At 38.5% G+C, this 17,393-nt stretch overlaps 1 protein-coding gene across 1 annotated transcript in view; it reads right to left on the minus strand.

Moving 5' to 3' along the window:
* ADAMTS19 (ADAM metallopeptidase with thrombospondin type 1 motif 19) overlaps positions 1-17,393 on the minus strand; it is a 164,822-nt gene that overhangs the window by 52,743 nt on the left and 94,686 nt on the right. Inside the window, exons 12-13 of the mRNA XM_006081588.1 lie at positions 12,982-13,109; positions 7,072-7,192 (exon numbers count right to left, since the gene is read on the minus strand). Coding sequence (XP_006081650.1) covers positions 7,072-7,192; positions 12,982-13,109 — 249 coding nt within the window. The remainder of the gene's footprint in view (positions 1-7,071; positions 7,193-12,981; positions 13,110-17,393) is intronic.

Consider the following 17,393-nt stretch of genomic DNA (forward strand, 5'->3'; position numbering starts at 1 on the left):
TACGTTTTATGTCCAACTCCACTTTTATGAATGGTGAGAGAGAAAAGCACAATGGGACGGCCCAGGTAGAAACAGAGCAAATAGCCTCCGATTCTGCTCGGGGCCCTCATTTAAGTTGGAAAGTGCAGGGAAGACGGAACTGCAGCTGGCAGGACACCAGGTCCCGGAGTAGCTGAGCGTACCAGCCTCTCCCGGAGGAGACGCACAAAGGGTTGTGAAACTGGGGGTCAACACAAGTAGGTGTAAGGCCACACCAAGCAATCTAGTGTCATCTGGGAAGGTGTCCGACAGCTAGACACAAAACACAATTCGCTCTTTCTTAGGAAAGGTTTTTCAGCAGAATTTTAGGAATATAAAGCTTGAAGTGAAATAAGATGATAAGATAATGTGGGATAGAAGAGAGAATGTGCAGAAAAGGTAACAATCAAGACTTCATTAAATAAAGAATAGTATAGATAAATTTTTAGCTTTAAACTTATATTCACTCATATGTGGAATTTAATGAACAAAATAAACGGATGAACAAAACAGATCCAAAGACATAGAAGCATGGAACAGACTGACAAATCTCAGAGGAAAGGCGGGGATGGGGATGGAACGGGTGGGGAGAGATTAACTAAAGAACTTATATGCATACATGCACAGCCCATGGACACAGACAATACTGTGGTGAAAACCTGAGGGGGGGCGTGGGTTCAAGTTCGAGGGGGCGGTTAATTGGGAAAAGAAGGGACATCTGTAATACTTTCAACAATAAAGATAAATTTAAAAATAAATAGATACATAAATTTATTGCAATGTTTAATATTTTTCTTAGTATATTTGTGTAGCTTCATATACCTAATAGAAGTCTAATTTCAAAGTTAATCTCAGAATTGTCTGCTGTTGATTAATTATTCAAATTCCTGAAAGTGTTTCTTGTATTTGGTATATATTGAAAGGTAGCATATGCCCCACCTGGTGGCAGTGGCTGGAATTATGTTTTTTAGAATCATAATTTCCATTAGCGAACGCTATTTACTCAATCTAACCATTGCTAGTAACACCAAACCTCACAGGCACTATCTTTTTGTTACATGAACAAATAGACAGCAATGAAAATAGAAACAAATGCTTACTGCCTATCTGTACACAGAAGGAAGGTCTCTGCACTCAACTGAATAGGAAAGATAAGGCAGAAATACCTTATATAAATATAAGTTAAATAAAACTTCAAAAATTAAGTTTAAAAGGTCATATGCAAAATGTTATGGTTAACTCCCTGCTAAAGAATATAAATCATGTGGTTTAAACTGCCCCCTCCTCTCTGATCACATCACCACTCAAAAGGTTTGCTGCTATTTTTAACTCACAAAAGTGGGATTTACTTTTTATTTTTCCCTTGTAAATGGTGAGATACATTACTCATGTTTGAGAAACACTGACTTCAGCCGGAATCACTATGACTCAGAGGAGAAAACAATTTTTATAGTCAAGGAAAGCTTCACAAAGAAGTAGATGAAATATCTTTGAAGAACAGATAGGATATGGATAGATATAGAAAAAGGAATTCAAAAAAAGGAAAAAGGAGTTCACTGTATGTAAAGTAAAGGAGTCCAGCCAGTGTGGCTCAGTGGTTGAGCATTTACCCATGCACTATGAGGTCATAGGTTCCATTCCTGGTCAGGGCACATTTCGGGGTTTCAGGCTCAATCCCAAGTAGAGGGTGTGTAGGAGGCAGCCAAACAATGATGTTTCTCTCTTACTGGTTTTCTGTCTCTCTCTCTCCCTCTTCCTTCCTCTCTCTATAAAAAAAAATCAATAAATATATTTTTTAAAATACTACTTAAAAAACAAGTAAAGGAGCAAGTGGTATCCTTAGGAGCACATGAATAAAATAATTCTGACAGAATAAGAGAGTTTTAAAGTATGCCCTGGGCACTGAATTTTTCAATTTGCAGCGACTGAACATTCTATAGCAAGCAACTTGGTAATGAGATACTGGTTAGAGGCTTTATCTTTGGTAATCAGATCCTGGCTTGAAAGGCTTTATCCGACAGCAGGATGCAAGAGACCCAGCAATGCAGTTGTGGATAACAGTGTCAGAAGTCTAATGTAAAAACCCAAGAATGGTAGAGGCCAAGGTAGTAATTTCAGAAGGCATTGTGAAGGGGAAAAAAAAATTCTGAACTTGAGAACCAATAGAAAGTGGGAATACAAACACTGAACTCAATGCTTTATTATTACTTATGTGAGAATGGGGCCATTGCTTACAAGTCAGTGGACGTTAAGTTGTGGTAAGAATCATAAACTCAGCTTTGGAATTTGTATTTAACAAAATGGTGTAACGCACTAGTAAAAACATCCAGTAAGAACTCTGACCATCTGGAACTCCAGAAAAAGGTCAGACAACTGAAGTCCCTTTGGGAGGCATCTTTGCAGAGATAATCATTTAAGCCATGAAAGTAAGTGGAGAAAATCAAGAGAGAAGTCAAGAACTCCACATTGGTGACAGTCATAGTAGGGCTTTTTTAAAATCCTCACACGAGGATGTGTTTTTTTATTGATTTTAGAGAGAGAAGGAGGAGGGAGAAACATAGATGTGAGAGAGAGACATTGATTGGCCGCCTCCCGCATGCACCCCGTCTGGGGATGGAGCCTGAAACCCAGGAATTAAGCCCACAACCCTTTGGGTGCATGGGATGACGCTCCAACTGACAGAACCACTGGCAAGAGATGTTTTTATGTTTGTTTGGTTTTAAATGGAAAAATCTGTGTGTGTGTTTTTAATTTTTATATATTGATTTTTAGAGAGAGACAAAGAGAGAAACATTGATTTGTTATTGCACTTATTTATGCATTCCTTAGTTGACTCTTGCATGTACCGTGATCAGGGATCGGGGATCGAACCCGCAACCTTGGCATATGGGGATGATACTCTAACCTACTGACAGAGGTTAAAAATAAATCAGGAAAGAATATAGAGAAGGAATAATCCTGAGAAGGAGGAGATCTGGCTATTTTGGATTAGAATATCTCAAGAAGAGTGGTTGGTCAATTGCATCATAAATTGTAGCAACATCGAAGAGAAAAGTGATAAAGGAGATTGGGCCCGGATGTCACAATCAAGAGATGACTGCTAATCTCTCAGTAAATGAATTCAGCTATGTGTCTGGAGATGCTGAACGTCAGGATGCTAAAAAAGAAGACTGGGTAGCAGCAAGTGGAGGTAGTAACTGGGTTCAGCTGTAAAGGCAAAGGTATGTTGTAAATTAGGACAATAGTTATAGCTAAGTTTACAGTCATATCCAGAGCAATTTTCTGTTATTCGATTGGAATGGGCTGGAGGATAGGTGAGTTAAACTGAGTTTAAAGAAGAGAGGAAGAAAAATATTAAGCAAAGACATTTGAAAAAAGATAGCTAATGACTGGGGGCCTAGATATTTTTCAGTAAATAAGCCATTTAGCACAATTGAGAAGGTACATTTTTAAAAAATATATATTTTGTTGATTTTTTACAGAGAGGAAGGGAGAGGGATAGAGAGTTAGAAACATTGATCGGCTGCCTCCTGCACACTTCCTACTGGAGATGTGCCTGCAACCAAGGTTTATGCCCTTGACCGGAATCAAACCTGGGACCCTTCATTCCACAGACTGACACTCGATTCACTGAGCCAAATCGGTTAGGGAGAGATTGTACATTTTTTAAAGAAGTGAATATGAGAGTGGCTACCAATGAGCTTAGAAGTTGAAATAAAGCTTGTGACATCATTGTTATAAATTGTGTCCTCATGTTGTGACAGCTTGCTTTTTACATAGGAAAATCCCATCCTATTTTATAGCCAGAGATCCATTATTAATCAGCCATCTTAAAATTCCAATAGCAATCATTATTTTCATGGTAAGTAACAATGAAAAATGCCATATTTTGAGCAACACTATGTGCTAGTCACTATTATGGGTAATTTACATAAATTACTACATTTAATCATAATGATAACATCCAAGGTACCATTGTTTTAATATTACATTTCTCACATAATAGATGAGAAAATAAATTTAGGCAGAAAAAAAAATCTGCATGAGACCTTAATTATATAATGGCCTTCATCCCTTTTTCAACACCGCATTGTCAGTAATTAGCTGACCCAAGCTTTTAACTCAGATCTGTCTGATTCCACTGTGCACTTCCAGCTATGACCCACTGCTACTATTTTATAGAATAGAATTTATGGCACTATGACACTCCTACTCCCATGGCAAACACACAAACAAACGGTCTAAGAGCTGTGTTCCTTACACAGAATCGGTATCATTAGCTCTTATACTAAGAAGAACACATTTTATGCTCATTTCTTCTTAGTGTATACTGATAACTATCTAGTTCCACAATTGGCCAAATACACAATTTACCTTTAAAAATTCCTTTAAAAAATCATCTCCTAGCTAGGCAAGTTATAATGAAAGACATGATAAATGTACAAGAAAAAAAATGAACTCCTTTTAAGTTTATTTTCTAGCTCCAACAAAAATGACTAAGCAAACTCTAAATAGAGCACAGGGACCGAAACACCCACATGTGTCTGCACATGTGTTACTCATACAATATATACAGTGTGCATGGCCAACTGGACCAAAAAAGGCTGCAATTCCTTCAAGAAATTCTAGGAAGTCCATAAACCGTAAGGATAAAATTGTCTCAAGAGAAATGAACACAGCATTCCTAAATTCACAAATAAATGAAGCCTCTGATATAATGTAATGTTTCATTGTTAATTAAATTAACAAAGAATCAGACACAATGCCTGTCATTGAGAATCTGGACAAAAATAGCCAGCCTGTCATTGAGAATCTGGACAAAAATAGCCAGGATATTTTTTTCTCATTGACCTTAAAGTGGGACAGTAAAGACTAATGAATGTGAATTACAAATGCGAATAGAGCTACACCATATAGATATGAATGAATATGAATTTGAATATGACTATGAATATGGTTGTTAGTGCGAGGAGGTGGAGGCTGTTCAGGGAACACTTCAATGCGTAAGTGACACTTGCACTGAGATCTAAGTGATGGCTAGGAATTAACCAGGCAAAGCTAACAGGAAGCTAACAACCATATTTTTAACTGCAAGGTGCTGGAGGGAACAAAGTCAATGGGAGCATCTAAAAGAAACCTGGTGGCTGTAGCTTACAGAAGGAAAGGGACCTTAATGAGAGATGGTGCTGGAGAGACAGGTAGAGACCACACCATGCAGGACCATTCGTATGGGCCAAGTTAAGAATTCCGTCTCTTTCTTGTGAGCAACGTGAAACTGGCATAGAGTTTAAGGGAGAAAGTAATATTATTAGTCTCTGATAATTCCAATATCTTAGGAATCTCAGACATTTTCCAAATAACAGATGCCTTTAATGTAGCTTACCTACAACCAACAAACAAATGAACAAAATTAAAATTAAAGTGCAATAAAAACAAACAATTTTCAAAATAGGAATCTGGAAAAATGTACTCACATAACTACAGTCAGAATGATAAACATTACTGGTTGGTTAACTAGTATTTCTCTTTTCTATGCTTGGTGAAAAAAATCAAGTGTTAGTACAATGAAAGATATCAGTGCTGAGTGTGCATCAGTATTCTTCAGTGAACTGTTCCCATGCATGCTAAATAACCATGCAAGAAGATTCTTCAAAAATTCTAGTGTCTTTACATCTTTAGTCTTTCAGACTTCGTTTGACCTTCTGCACTACAAATATTTCTGCCACCAAATCAGGCTGAAAAAGTTATTATATCTGAACTTCTTAGCTGAAAGTCTGAGAGCTGTCACAGCTTTAGAATTTTCTAAGTGGATTATGGCAGATTTTGACTCACAGGCCCGTTTCACAGCTTTGAGACTGAGATCTTGATCTGTACCTTACCCTGGACCTTGGTTATGGTTAGGCTTCAAAAATCTTGCGTTCATGTTATCTTTTATTCTGCTGGGGCCTAGCATATGCTTACATTCGACTTCAGAGGGCTATGTCTAATATTCTCTTCTGAAGGATTCCTTTATCTAGAATGAACTCAGTTTTCTTGATCATTCAAAAACAAATGGCTTGTTTTTGTATTAAAACGAATATGTATTTTAGTCTCAGGGTTTTTGGTATTTGACCAAGAAAGAAATTGAAAATAGGAAAAAGCTAATATATGTAATATGTGCATCCTAAAGATGATGAAAATATAATCACAAAGAATAAGATAGTTCAATAGGTAGATGTCCAGTGACATCTACCTATTGAACTAATGTAAACACAGAAATATGTGCTAATGTAAACACAGAAATATGTGCTCCCTCCCAGTAAGCTTGAGGACCTGAGTGTAAAGCATTTGATGTTTCTAAAGTATATTTGTGGGTCATGATATGTCAGTATAGGTTACTAGTACTTTACTTTTTGTTGTGGATCACTTTAAAACTCACACGATATAGATCAACCATATTCATTTCATCCTCATAGCCCCTGAGTATTAATTAGTATTTATAGATGAGAGAACAAAAGAATAGAGGGTGGCTCCTCACTATTAATATATCAGGAACACCATCCCTCATCTTCTGACTCCCCGTTGTTATTGTTCCCACCATGCTACACTGCCACAGACTCTCTGTTTCCAACAATGTATTCCCTTCAAATTTAGTAAACACGTTAAGAAAAAATAAAGACAATGGAAAGCTGAAAACCTGAAGTCTAATACTCTGAATAGTTGCTTCAGGCTATTACAAATCATTACTCTCTGTGAGACATTGTGCTCTGCATTGGAGAATAAGGCCTGTGGAAACCTGATAACATTTGCCAATGCAAATTAGATTATTCCCTTGCTGCTCCAATTTATTAAATGCACAACAGATGACTTCATATTTTCATTATTGGGAAATGGGCTTGTTAGAATTTCTGGCTCATATCACATGTATTGTATGTCATCATGAAAAATCATTCAATACCCATTACAAAGTCTTCAATAGACTCAGAACTGCGATTTCTAAGTCAAGTTCAATGTAATCTCTGTCCCCAAAGATTGTTCAAATTATTAATTTTGAAAATATAAAAATATATTCACCTGCTCCTCTGGTGTGGTTGAAATCTCCTTTAATGATTTTGCACGATTTCCCATTGCCATTACATACACCACAATGATCTTCCCTTGCAAGAGACCCTAAAAAACCATCACAGCCGACTTTCTGTAACAAAAGAATAGCAGTACATCATAAAGTGAGTTTTTTCTTTTTTAACTCTAATTTAGGACAAGCCTAGTCTCTACAAACTAGACATAGTTAATTGACAAACTAGTAAAATGTCATATTCTCTGGTGCAAACCAATACAGCAAGCTCATGTCAAATATTATCTAAAAGTGATCAAATAGCAGAATAGTGATGAGAATATTTTTATTTTATTAAAATTAAATGCTATCCTAAAGCAATTTGATAAAGTATTATTGACACAAATGCAATTTACATAAATCCCAAAGGCAGTGACATTTCTATTAAACATAACATAATTAATCTAATTCACTCTACTCAAAAATAGAGTAGATATACTACATTATATGAATGGCTTCACTTCTAAGGTTTCAAAGTAAATATTGAACATTAAATATTAATTATTTTGAAAAGCAAATAAATGTTTATTTTCACAACAGTTCATGAATAAACTTCTATCCCTGTCTTCTTTGGCATCCAGCACACAAATGTGGCTGCTGCAAGAAAATATAAACCACAGGGGAATTATATTTATATACTCCCAGAAAAACGGTGTTAATACAAATCTTCTGAGATTAAATCACTGACTCTTTTCTAGTGAATAATGTTGGTCTCCCATGCATGTGCAGAAAATATAACAACATTTTGCAAAGTTGTGCATACTCAAAGGACAGAATTTATCATTATCAATGCTGTCAGAAATAAATAGTAGGATCTTATCGCTAAATAGGAGTTGCAAGATGGACTGAGGATACATCCATTTATAAGTTACAATTACTTTAGAGGGATTTAAATAATATTAATAAAACAGAAACAAAAACAGGGTCTTTTGCTGTGGTTGGTGGTGGTGGTGTTACAGTGAGGGAAGCCAGCAGATAACATGCAGCTGCAGGATAAACATCCTGAGAGCAAAAATCACATGAAACCTGCATAATACAGCACCCTTCCTTGTGTCAAGGACTGTATCCATGTCAAGAGGTAGACAATGCAACACATCAGCAGAAAACTCTGATCAGCAAATGAAAGCTTATTCAGAGAGGAATAAAGGGAATGTCTCCAGATGAAAGAGGTGGCCACCACGGGAAATTCTCAAAACACAACCAAGGTATGGGAGAACTTCACTAAGCAGAGCCATGAAAAGACTTGGGAGTCCTGGGGTGAGTAAAAAATATTTCTTTCATATACAAATGACAAAAAAATTAGAGTAGATTCTAGAGCAGCGGTTCTCAACCTGTGGGTTGCGACCCCTTTGGGGGTCGAACGACCCTTTCACAGGGGTCGCCTAAGACCATCGGAAAACACATATATAATTACATATTGTTTTGTGATTAATCACTATGCTTTAATTATGTTCAATTTGTAACAATGAAATTGGGGGTCACCACAACATGAGAAACTGTATTAAAGGGTTGCGGCATTAGGAAGGTTGAGAACCACTGTTCTAGAGTGATTTTGAAATAATGAAAGCACCTTTATTGCTCTATACCTAGCCCCCAGCTTGTACCCTGGAAAAATACAATAAACCCAATAAATAGTACTTTAAAAACAATAAATTAGTACTTAATAATTTCTCCTTTGTCTAACCCTTGTAACTGGAATATTACGTTTGTAAACCTAAAATAAAAGTCTGGGATAGACATATGCCATGGCTCAATAATCATGCCTTTTTTAAGATAAGAATCAAGAATTTCATATTTTGTAATCTGTAGTCTCAAATACCCACACTTGTCAAAATATGCTCCAAGAGTTGAAAATGAATGACTTTGAAAAGGCAATGCTGTTTAAGTGGTGGTGGGTACCTGAGGTACCACTGGCTGCTGGAGATGGAGGGGTAACGAGGTCCTAACGAGGTCGAGCTTTCCCTACCCTTTGCCATCATGGAAATGTCGCTGGGAGAACGCTATTTTCAATTGCCCTCCTTAGTCCACTCACCAAGTTGAAAATTCTATATTCAGCTTCGGTGCTATGCATTTTGTGATAAAACGACATTCAAGCCAAACCCAACATATAGAAGATTGTGTGTGGGGGGGGGGGGGCGAGAGGGGGGAGGGAGAACATGTTTTTAATTATACTGAAAGACTGAATGAAGCATTTTAGTTAAAAAGCCAGAATCTTGAAATATTCCAAAGCTGTTAGAAGTCAAAATCCATTTCATAGGACTTTAATGTAATTCTAATCATCAGAGTCTCATAGCACTTATGCATACTTTTTTTGTTGTTGCTGTAATTTTAATGTCTAGCTAGGAACTCTGTAAAAGATCTGGCTTATACAACGTTGCTAAATAAGAAGCATAGTAATTTAGGCTATTGTATGTGGCATATATAGTTGGAAAATTTTTTCTTGAAAAGTAAATTCATTTAAGACATACAATAATCTGACAGGTTTACATGCAATGACACAATTGAATTAAAAGCTTTAATTATACAACATACATAATTTTAATTCTGAAAACAAATATGTAGAAGTATCTGCAATGACTTATTTTTACATATAAATGAAAAAATACATTTTATATTACTGCCATATTCTGTTAAAGAATAAAGGAAATTAATATGTAATTTAAAAACCATTTCTTATGTCAATGTTAGTACATGATTCTGCGCTTTAAACTTCATAGCACGCTGGAAAAGTACGGAATCTCAGAGCTGGTGAAGCATTTAAGTTTCATGTTGTTTTCAAGTTTTTATCCAGAAGTCCATAGACTTCGATCGAACCAGACTGATCCATCTATAGCTTGCAATTGCTTTCAAATTTTGGTGTGTGAGCGTATGTGGCGGGGAAAAGGACACTTCCCATCCAATTTTCAAAGGAGTGTATTGCACACAAAAAGCAATGACCACGGGTCCAACAACTTCATTTTGCGGAGTAGTTCGCAGATGCACGCCTATCAAGTGCTTTTCCCAAGAACAGTTTCCGAGTGGCTGTCATGGATTCAGTGCTGCTCTGCTCAGATGCTCTTTCATAACTAAAGGATGGATTTCCCTCCCATGCCTGGGCAGTTTATCAGCTGATGGCTCTCAGCCACCAACCCTTTTCAGAAATTACCTAGTCTGAAGAAAACTTCATTTCCCAAGGTCACATTCTCTCCAAAGACAGTTTGCGTCCAAACGCTCGTAGATGCTGCAGGTAAAAAGAGCCTTTTCCCACCCCAAGTGGGGACAACTGTGAAGTTGTCAGCCGAGGTCTTGTGACTGCACTCCAGCCCAAGTTCTCCCTGTGCCCAATCCTGCCTCCTGTCGTTCCCCACATAAATGTTTATCATGAAAACACTTGCCATTAAACATCCTGCACATTAATCTCCCAGGGAAGCCAACCTGAGGCAGTGGCAGAGTTATAACTATCAAATTCTAGCCTTGGTTCTTTCCACCATGCTTCTCATCCTCACTTTAACAGAATTTCTACCTTTCTAATGACAAATGAAGAGGAGCACACATATGCATGCAGTAGATGAAGATCATATAGATGGCTCTTGAAAACACCATACTAAATTAAATACATCAGAGAGCAAAAGTTAATAATTTCACTCTTATGTGGGATATAAAACTGAAAACAACAAATGAACAAACAAGAAAAACTAACAGCCCTAACAGGTTTGGCTCAGTGGATAGAGTGTCACCTTGTGGACTGAGGGGTCCCAGGTTCGATTCTGGTCAAGGGCATGTACCTTGGTTGCGGGCACATCCCCAGTAGGAGGTGTGCAGGAGGCAGCTGATCGATGTTCCTCTCTCATCGATGTTTCTGACTCTCTATCCCTCTCCCTTCCTCTCTGTAAAAAATTAATAAAATATATTAAAAAAAACAAACAAACAAAAACGCATAGACATAGACAACAGTATGGTGGTTATCAGAGGAAAGGGGTTGGGAGGGTAGTAAAATGTGAAGAGGGTTAATATATAGTGATGGAAGATGATTTGACTGTGGGTGGTGTGCACAGTGCAATATATAGATGATGTATCATAGAATTATATACTTGAAACCTATATAATCTTATTAATAATGTAACCCCCAATAAATTTAATTAAAATTTAACAAAAAGAAGACAGAGGAAAATGAAATGTTTAAGTGTTATAAGAAAACTAGAGCCGAAACCGGTTTGGCTCAGTGGATAGAGCGTCGGCCTGCGGACTGAAAGGTCCCAGGTTCGATTCCGGTCAAGGGCATGTACCTTGGTTGCGGGCATATCCCCAATGGGAGATGTGCAGGAGGCAGCTGATCGATGTTTCTCTCTCATCGATGTTTCTAACTCTCTATCTCTCTCCCTTCCTCTCTGTAAAAAATCAATAAAATATATTTATAAAAAAAATAAAAAATAAAAAACTAGAGGCTCGGTGCACAAAATTCGTGCACTGGTGGGGAGGGGGACGTCCCTCAGGCAGGTCTGCACCCTCTCGCAGTCCAGGATCCCTTGGGGATGTCTGACTGCCAACATCCCCCAAGGGATGTAGCAGTGCCAAGCGGCAGGCGGCCAGAGAGGGACCCAAATTGGGGCCGGGTGCTACTCGCGCTCATCACGGCCTGCTGTGCCTGCTGCTGCAGCCTCAGGAGAGGCTCCCGATGCCTTGGCAGCTGCGCTCACCAGCCATGAGCCTGGCTTCTGGCTGAGCAGCACTCCCCCTGTGGGAACGCACTGATCACCAGGGGCCAGCTCTTGCATTGAGCGTCTGCCCCCTGGTGGTCAGTGCACATCATAGCAACTGGTTGTTCCATTCATTCTGCTGTAATGGTCGCTTAGGCTTTTATTATATAGGCTAGAGGCCCAGTTCACGAATTAGTGCACCAGTGAGGTCCCTCAGCCTGGCCTGCTGGATCGGGCCGAAACCGGCTCTCCGACATCTCCCAGGGGATCCCAGATTGTGAGAGGGTGCAGGCCAGGCTGAGGGACCCCACCGGCACACGATCGGGGCCAGGGAGGGACACAGGAGGTTGGCCAGCCTGGGAGGGACGGCAGGAGGGCTCCAGGGCGTGTCCGGCCCATTTCACTCAGTCCCCAGCAGCAAGCTAACCTACTGGTTGGAGTGTCTGCCCCCTAGTGGTCACTGCACATCATAGCGAGCAGTTGAGCGACCTTAGCATATCATTAGCACATTACGCTTTGAGGTTGAATGGCTGACCGGACACTTAGCATTTTAGGCTTTTGTTATATAGGATTTAAAATGCTTTCAGCCCTGGCTGGTGTGGCTCAGTTGACTGAGCATCATCCCATGCATCAAAAGGTCATCAGTTCGATTCCCGGTCAGGGCACATGACCAGGTTATGGGTTTGATCCCCAGTTGGGGTGTGTACAAGAGGCAACCAATAAATGTTTCTCACATTAATGTTTCTCTCTCTCTCTCCCCCCTTCCCTCTGAAAATCAATAAAAAACCATTAAAAAATAAAGTGCTTTCATATTAAGTAAGTGGTAGGATTGACTTTAGTTTTCATGACATGGCTCAGTCTTGGACACCAGACATGAAGAACTGGAGTGCCTGAATTTTTGGTCTGCAATGTTTTGACTTAAAATGACCAAAGTGTTACAATTTTAGACCTATAATAAGTACTAACGAAATAAAAATCTCATATTCTTTCCACTAGTAAAGGATAATATAGATTATCTAGTCCACACCCTACATTATACAAAGTAGATCAGACTTGGTCAAGATCACAGTTGAGTCAGGACAACATCCACATCTTCTGAATCTTAGGGCAAAGCTCTCCACCATATTCGGCAGCTGCTCAGGGGTCCCACAGCCCCCTTTCAGCATATATGTTCTCCCTTTTAGACCGTCTTACCTGACACCTGCCATTTGCACAGATATCCAGTCCCTGATATCCACAAGAAGTTCCGTCCATCACTTTTTCTGACAGAAGAATAGGCTGTTCTTTTCCAACAGGTGAGCAAAACAAGGCACATGGTTTTCCTATACGGAGTAGATAAAAAGAAACAAGCAAAAGTGACTGCATAAATATTTTTATCTTAAGCTTCATTTTTCAGAACAGTTACTGAGTAAAAATATAATTTGATGTTAACTGGATAATGTTATACTAGAGTAGATAACACTAGAGGGTTATTATGAGTAGCATATGAGATGATGCCTGGAGAAAAATTGTTATCCAACGAGTATCAATGTCCTTCTTAAGAAATCTGTACTTAGATTATTTTCAAAATGTATCACTTATTATTTTCTGGCACTGAACCTCTACCACCACAAGCCAATCATTCTTCCTGAAAAATATTATGGCCACTTCCATTTTTGCTCACATCTTTTGGAACAAATTCCCCTTTATCTTAATTACATATCAGAAATCTGCCCACTTAAGATTTACTTTATTTCTAAAACCCTTCCTTTTTTTCAACTTAAAAAAAATTATTTTTGCCCTAGCAGGTTTGGCTCAGTGAATAGTGTCGGCCTGCGAACTGAAAGGTCCTGGATTCGATTCTGGTCAAGGGCACATGCCCAGGTTGCAGGCTTGATCCCTAGTAGGGGGCGTGCAGGAGGCAGCTGATCAATGATTCTCTCATCATTGATGTTTCTATCTCTCTCTTTTTCTCCCTTCCTCTCTAAAATCAATAAAAATATTTTAAAAATTATTTTTCAATTACAGTTTATAGTCAATATTATTTTGTATTAGTTTCTGGTGTTATTGACCTCACTTATAAATCCCAATATACTAATTTTCATTCCTATGCATTTGGCATTTTCTAATTGAAAAACTACTAAAGGGAGAAAGAAGAACTTCTAAGATGAACAACTATATAAGCTTTTGCATGACTAGGATGTTTAGAAATGTAATACAATCCCACTAGAATGCCCATTGGTGTGCACAATTGCTGACGTGCTGTCTAGGACTCAACCCCCCTTACTGCTTCGTCAGAAAGCATGTCAGTGTCTAGGACGTCAGGGTTGAGAACCACAGTTCTAGGTAAAGAATTCTTGAATGGCTGGCAGTCTTCTTCAGTACTTCGTTAAACAATAAGATCGGGCAGTTAGAATTAAAACACTTGCCTTTTAAGCTCAAAGAGTGCCAAAAATATTTTTAAAGTGCTGTTTCTATTTCTAAGCATGGTACAGAGGAGCTGTAGTACTTGGTAACACCAGTAGTAGGATTATCCAAATCTGAAACTTTACAGCAAATTCCATGCTACATTACTACTCTATTGGCTTGACACCAGGCGGGCCCTTTACTGTTTATTAAGCTCATATAAATAGAATGGAAAATAGCTGACAGTCTCTGCCACTGATCTTCGAGTATGTCTTCAGTAATGTTCCAAGATGCGGATGGGGTTCTATAAATACCAAGTAACAGCCAGAGGCATGGAACAGGGTATCACTTTGCAAAGGGAAGACGGACAGTCAAATGAGCCTTCAGAACTGAACATTTCAAACAGTTTTCACATGTGGCTTCTGAATACTGCTTTGAACAATTTTGATGAGTTGGAACAAGGCCTTCGATGTGCATGGTTTTGAAATTTTCCTTTAGGATGCCATTATAAGCCACAATAAAGCGTTTCAGTGTGCTCTCACACCTCAAAGTAGGTTATGTTTATTCAATGGCTGCTTACTGTGTCATATCTTTGGACTGAAAAACAGCTGCTGTAATTGTAACACTTTAAAAATGATCATATATATATATATATATATATATATATATGAAAGAGAGGAGCAAACCTGATATATGAATAATGTTGACAGGAGTTAATCTAGAAAATTCCACTCACATTCCAAGCAAGACTTCAGATAAAAATCTTTGTATTTCTCCTTTTACAACATATTGTCAATTGGCTGTGCTTGCTTTAGCTTTACAGATGACATAAACATTTGATACCAATCTTCCTTCCTGGAGTATACCCTTGAGATGGTGACATTCTAGTGATCCATTTAACATGCCAGCACTTGGCAGGCAGGCTCTGTCTTGATTTAAGAGACGAACCCTTTCCAAGATATGCATTAAACATGGATATCAGCCAGATTTCAGCACAGAGTATGCAAAACACCTGAATGTTAAAGCCATGCATCATTTTTCTCTAAAAATAAATGTTCTACGGCATCGATGCCTTACATTTAATTCTCCTAGCCACAGATCCATGTACTCCATAACAGTAACAGAAATGGCCACTTGTATTTCAAGGTGTCCTATGTTATTAAGACTTAGACTTTTAAACAGAATTATATATTTCAATTTCTTCCATTGCGCTACAATATATGAAGACTAATTGTTGTGTATTCTAGTCATCATACAGACTACTGGGTTTGCTTGATGCCTCACTTGTAAAAAATTCATTATAAGAAATGCTAACCTGCTAATTATATAATTATCTGTTATGGATTATTCTGGTGATAAATGTCACTTTATAAGTTGGGAACTTACTCAATCGTGATTTCCAATATCTTTAATATGTCAAATTAACTCCCATCCAATTTTGATTTTTTTAACCTGAAGGAAACCTCTTTCCTATCTCTTATTTCACATATGAGTAAACAGGTTTCAAATGAATTTAATATTACCAAATTGTACAGTCAGTTAGAGGCAGAGATAGAATTATCCCTCAAATGATCAGGTAATCACTTTCATGATCTGAATAGTCATCCTGATTATATTTTTACAATGAAAATATATTGTTTATGTATTTCAAATTTATGCAGCAGATATTAATCAAAAGCTTAATAATTGCCAGACTGTACACTAGGCACAGACAATAGAGAGAATACAGACACATTAAATCTGCTACAGCAGGGTGTTTGGGGGGTACTTGGAAGAGGCACATACCGAGTTTGGAGGGTCAAGGGGATTCTTTTTTCTAGAAAACTTGACATGAGCTGAGTCCAAAAAAAAAAATCAGTAGAAGTTTTCAAGGTAAATAAATGGGGAGAGAGAGATCAAAGCTTGAGAAAGGAAGGGATTATGCCAAGAAACCAGCACGTTTACAGGCCCAGAAATGAGAGAGCACGATGCACATGAGGAAGGGACTGGGATCCAGCCGGACTGTGCTGGAGACGACAGAAGGGAGTGAGAGAAGTCAGGGGGGTGGGCCTGGTAGACCAGGTAATAAAGTTTGAGATTGGTCCTGAGGGCAGCGGGACTCCTGGGAGGGTATTACTTGGCAATGCACCTGAAAAGCCTGTCCTTTCAAAAGGCCAACCCGGCTGAAATGAGGTGGAGGGGCTCGCAGAGGGTGAGCCTACGTCAGAGAGATTGTGCAGAAGCTAAGGAATCCAGGTTAGAGATGGTGCAATTCTGAACAAAGATGCTGGCAGTAGGAAGACTTGGACAAGTGAGATTTGATGACTGATTATAGGTGGATGGAGACTGAGGCAGATGCTGATTTCATTCTCTGAGAGAGAGCCCAGTAAGAGAAGCACAAGGTGGATTGAAAAGGAAAGGAACGGGAGTGTGTTCAACTTGGAGCATGTTGAGTTGGACATGAATGGGATTTTGAGATGCCATGCAATAGATGGGTAAGTGGCTAAGGAGATCAGAACAGAGCAATCTAGGTTGGAGATTAATATTTGTGCTCCTTTACATATAGATGATAAATAGAACCTAGTGAGTAAGTAAGATTATCCTAAGGAGAATGTTTAGTGAGAAGAGAAGAGGGGCCAAGAGAGACCACTAGAAAATTCCCATTGGACACATCAGTCATTCACCTGATATTTATTCAGTGCCTATTCTGTTCACGTATATTTACAGTGCTAAAGATATAACGTGCACAAATTATGACAACAAGCCCTGCTCTTGCAACTATTAATTGAGGGGCATATAATAAACAAATAAAACATAAAAGTATTATGGGAGATGATAAGCTCTGGGAAGAACAGAATAAAGAAGAGAAAGGAAAGGCACCGAGTTAATATTTAAGAAAAGACCTGCAGGGGGTGAAAGAAGGGATCAGACCGATACCTGGGGAAAGTAGTTCAGCACAGAAAACATCAACCTCTAAGATATTAAGACAGGAGGGTACCTAACTTATTCAAGAAAGAACAAGGGAGCCTGTGTGAGTGGAAAGGTGTGATGAAGGAACAGTAGAGATGAAGCTAGAAGGTAACAAAAAGCCAGGTAATGGAGGTCCTTATAGGCCATTAGAAGAACTTCGAACTTTCACTCTTGGTGAGCTGTGAAGATACTAGAGGGTTTTGAATGGAAGAATAACATGATATGACTGACATTTTAAATATATCATTCTAGCTGCTATGTCCAGAATGAAG

This window comes from Myotis lucifugus, unplaced genomic scaffold, assembly GCF_000147115.1.
Source record: "Myotis lucifugus unplaced genomic scaffold, Myoluc2.0 scaffold_1, whole genome shotgun sequence".
Lineage (NCBI taxonomy): Eukaryota > Metazoa > Chordata > Mammalia > Chiroptera > Vespertilionidae > Myotis > Myotis lucifugus.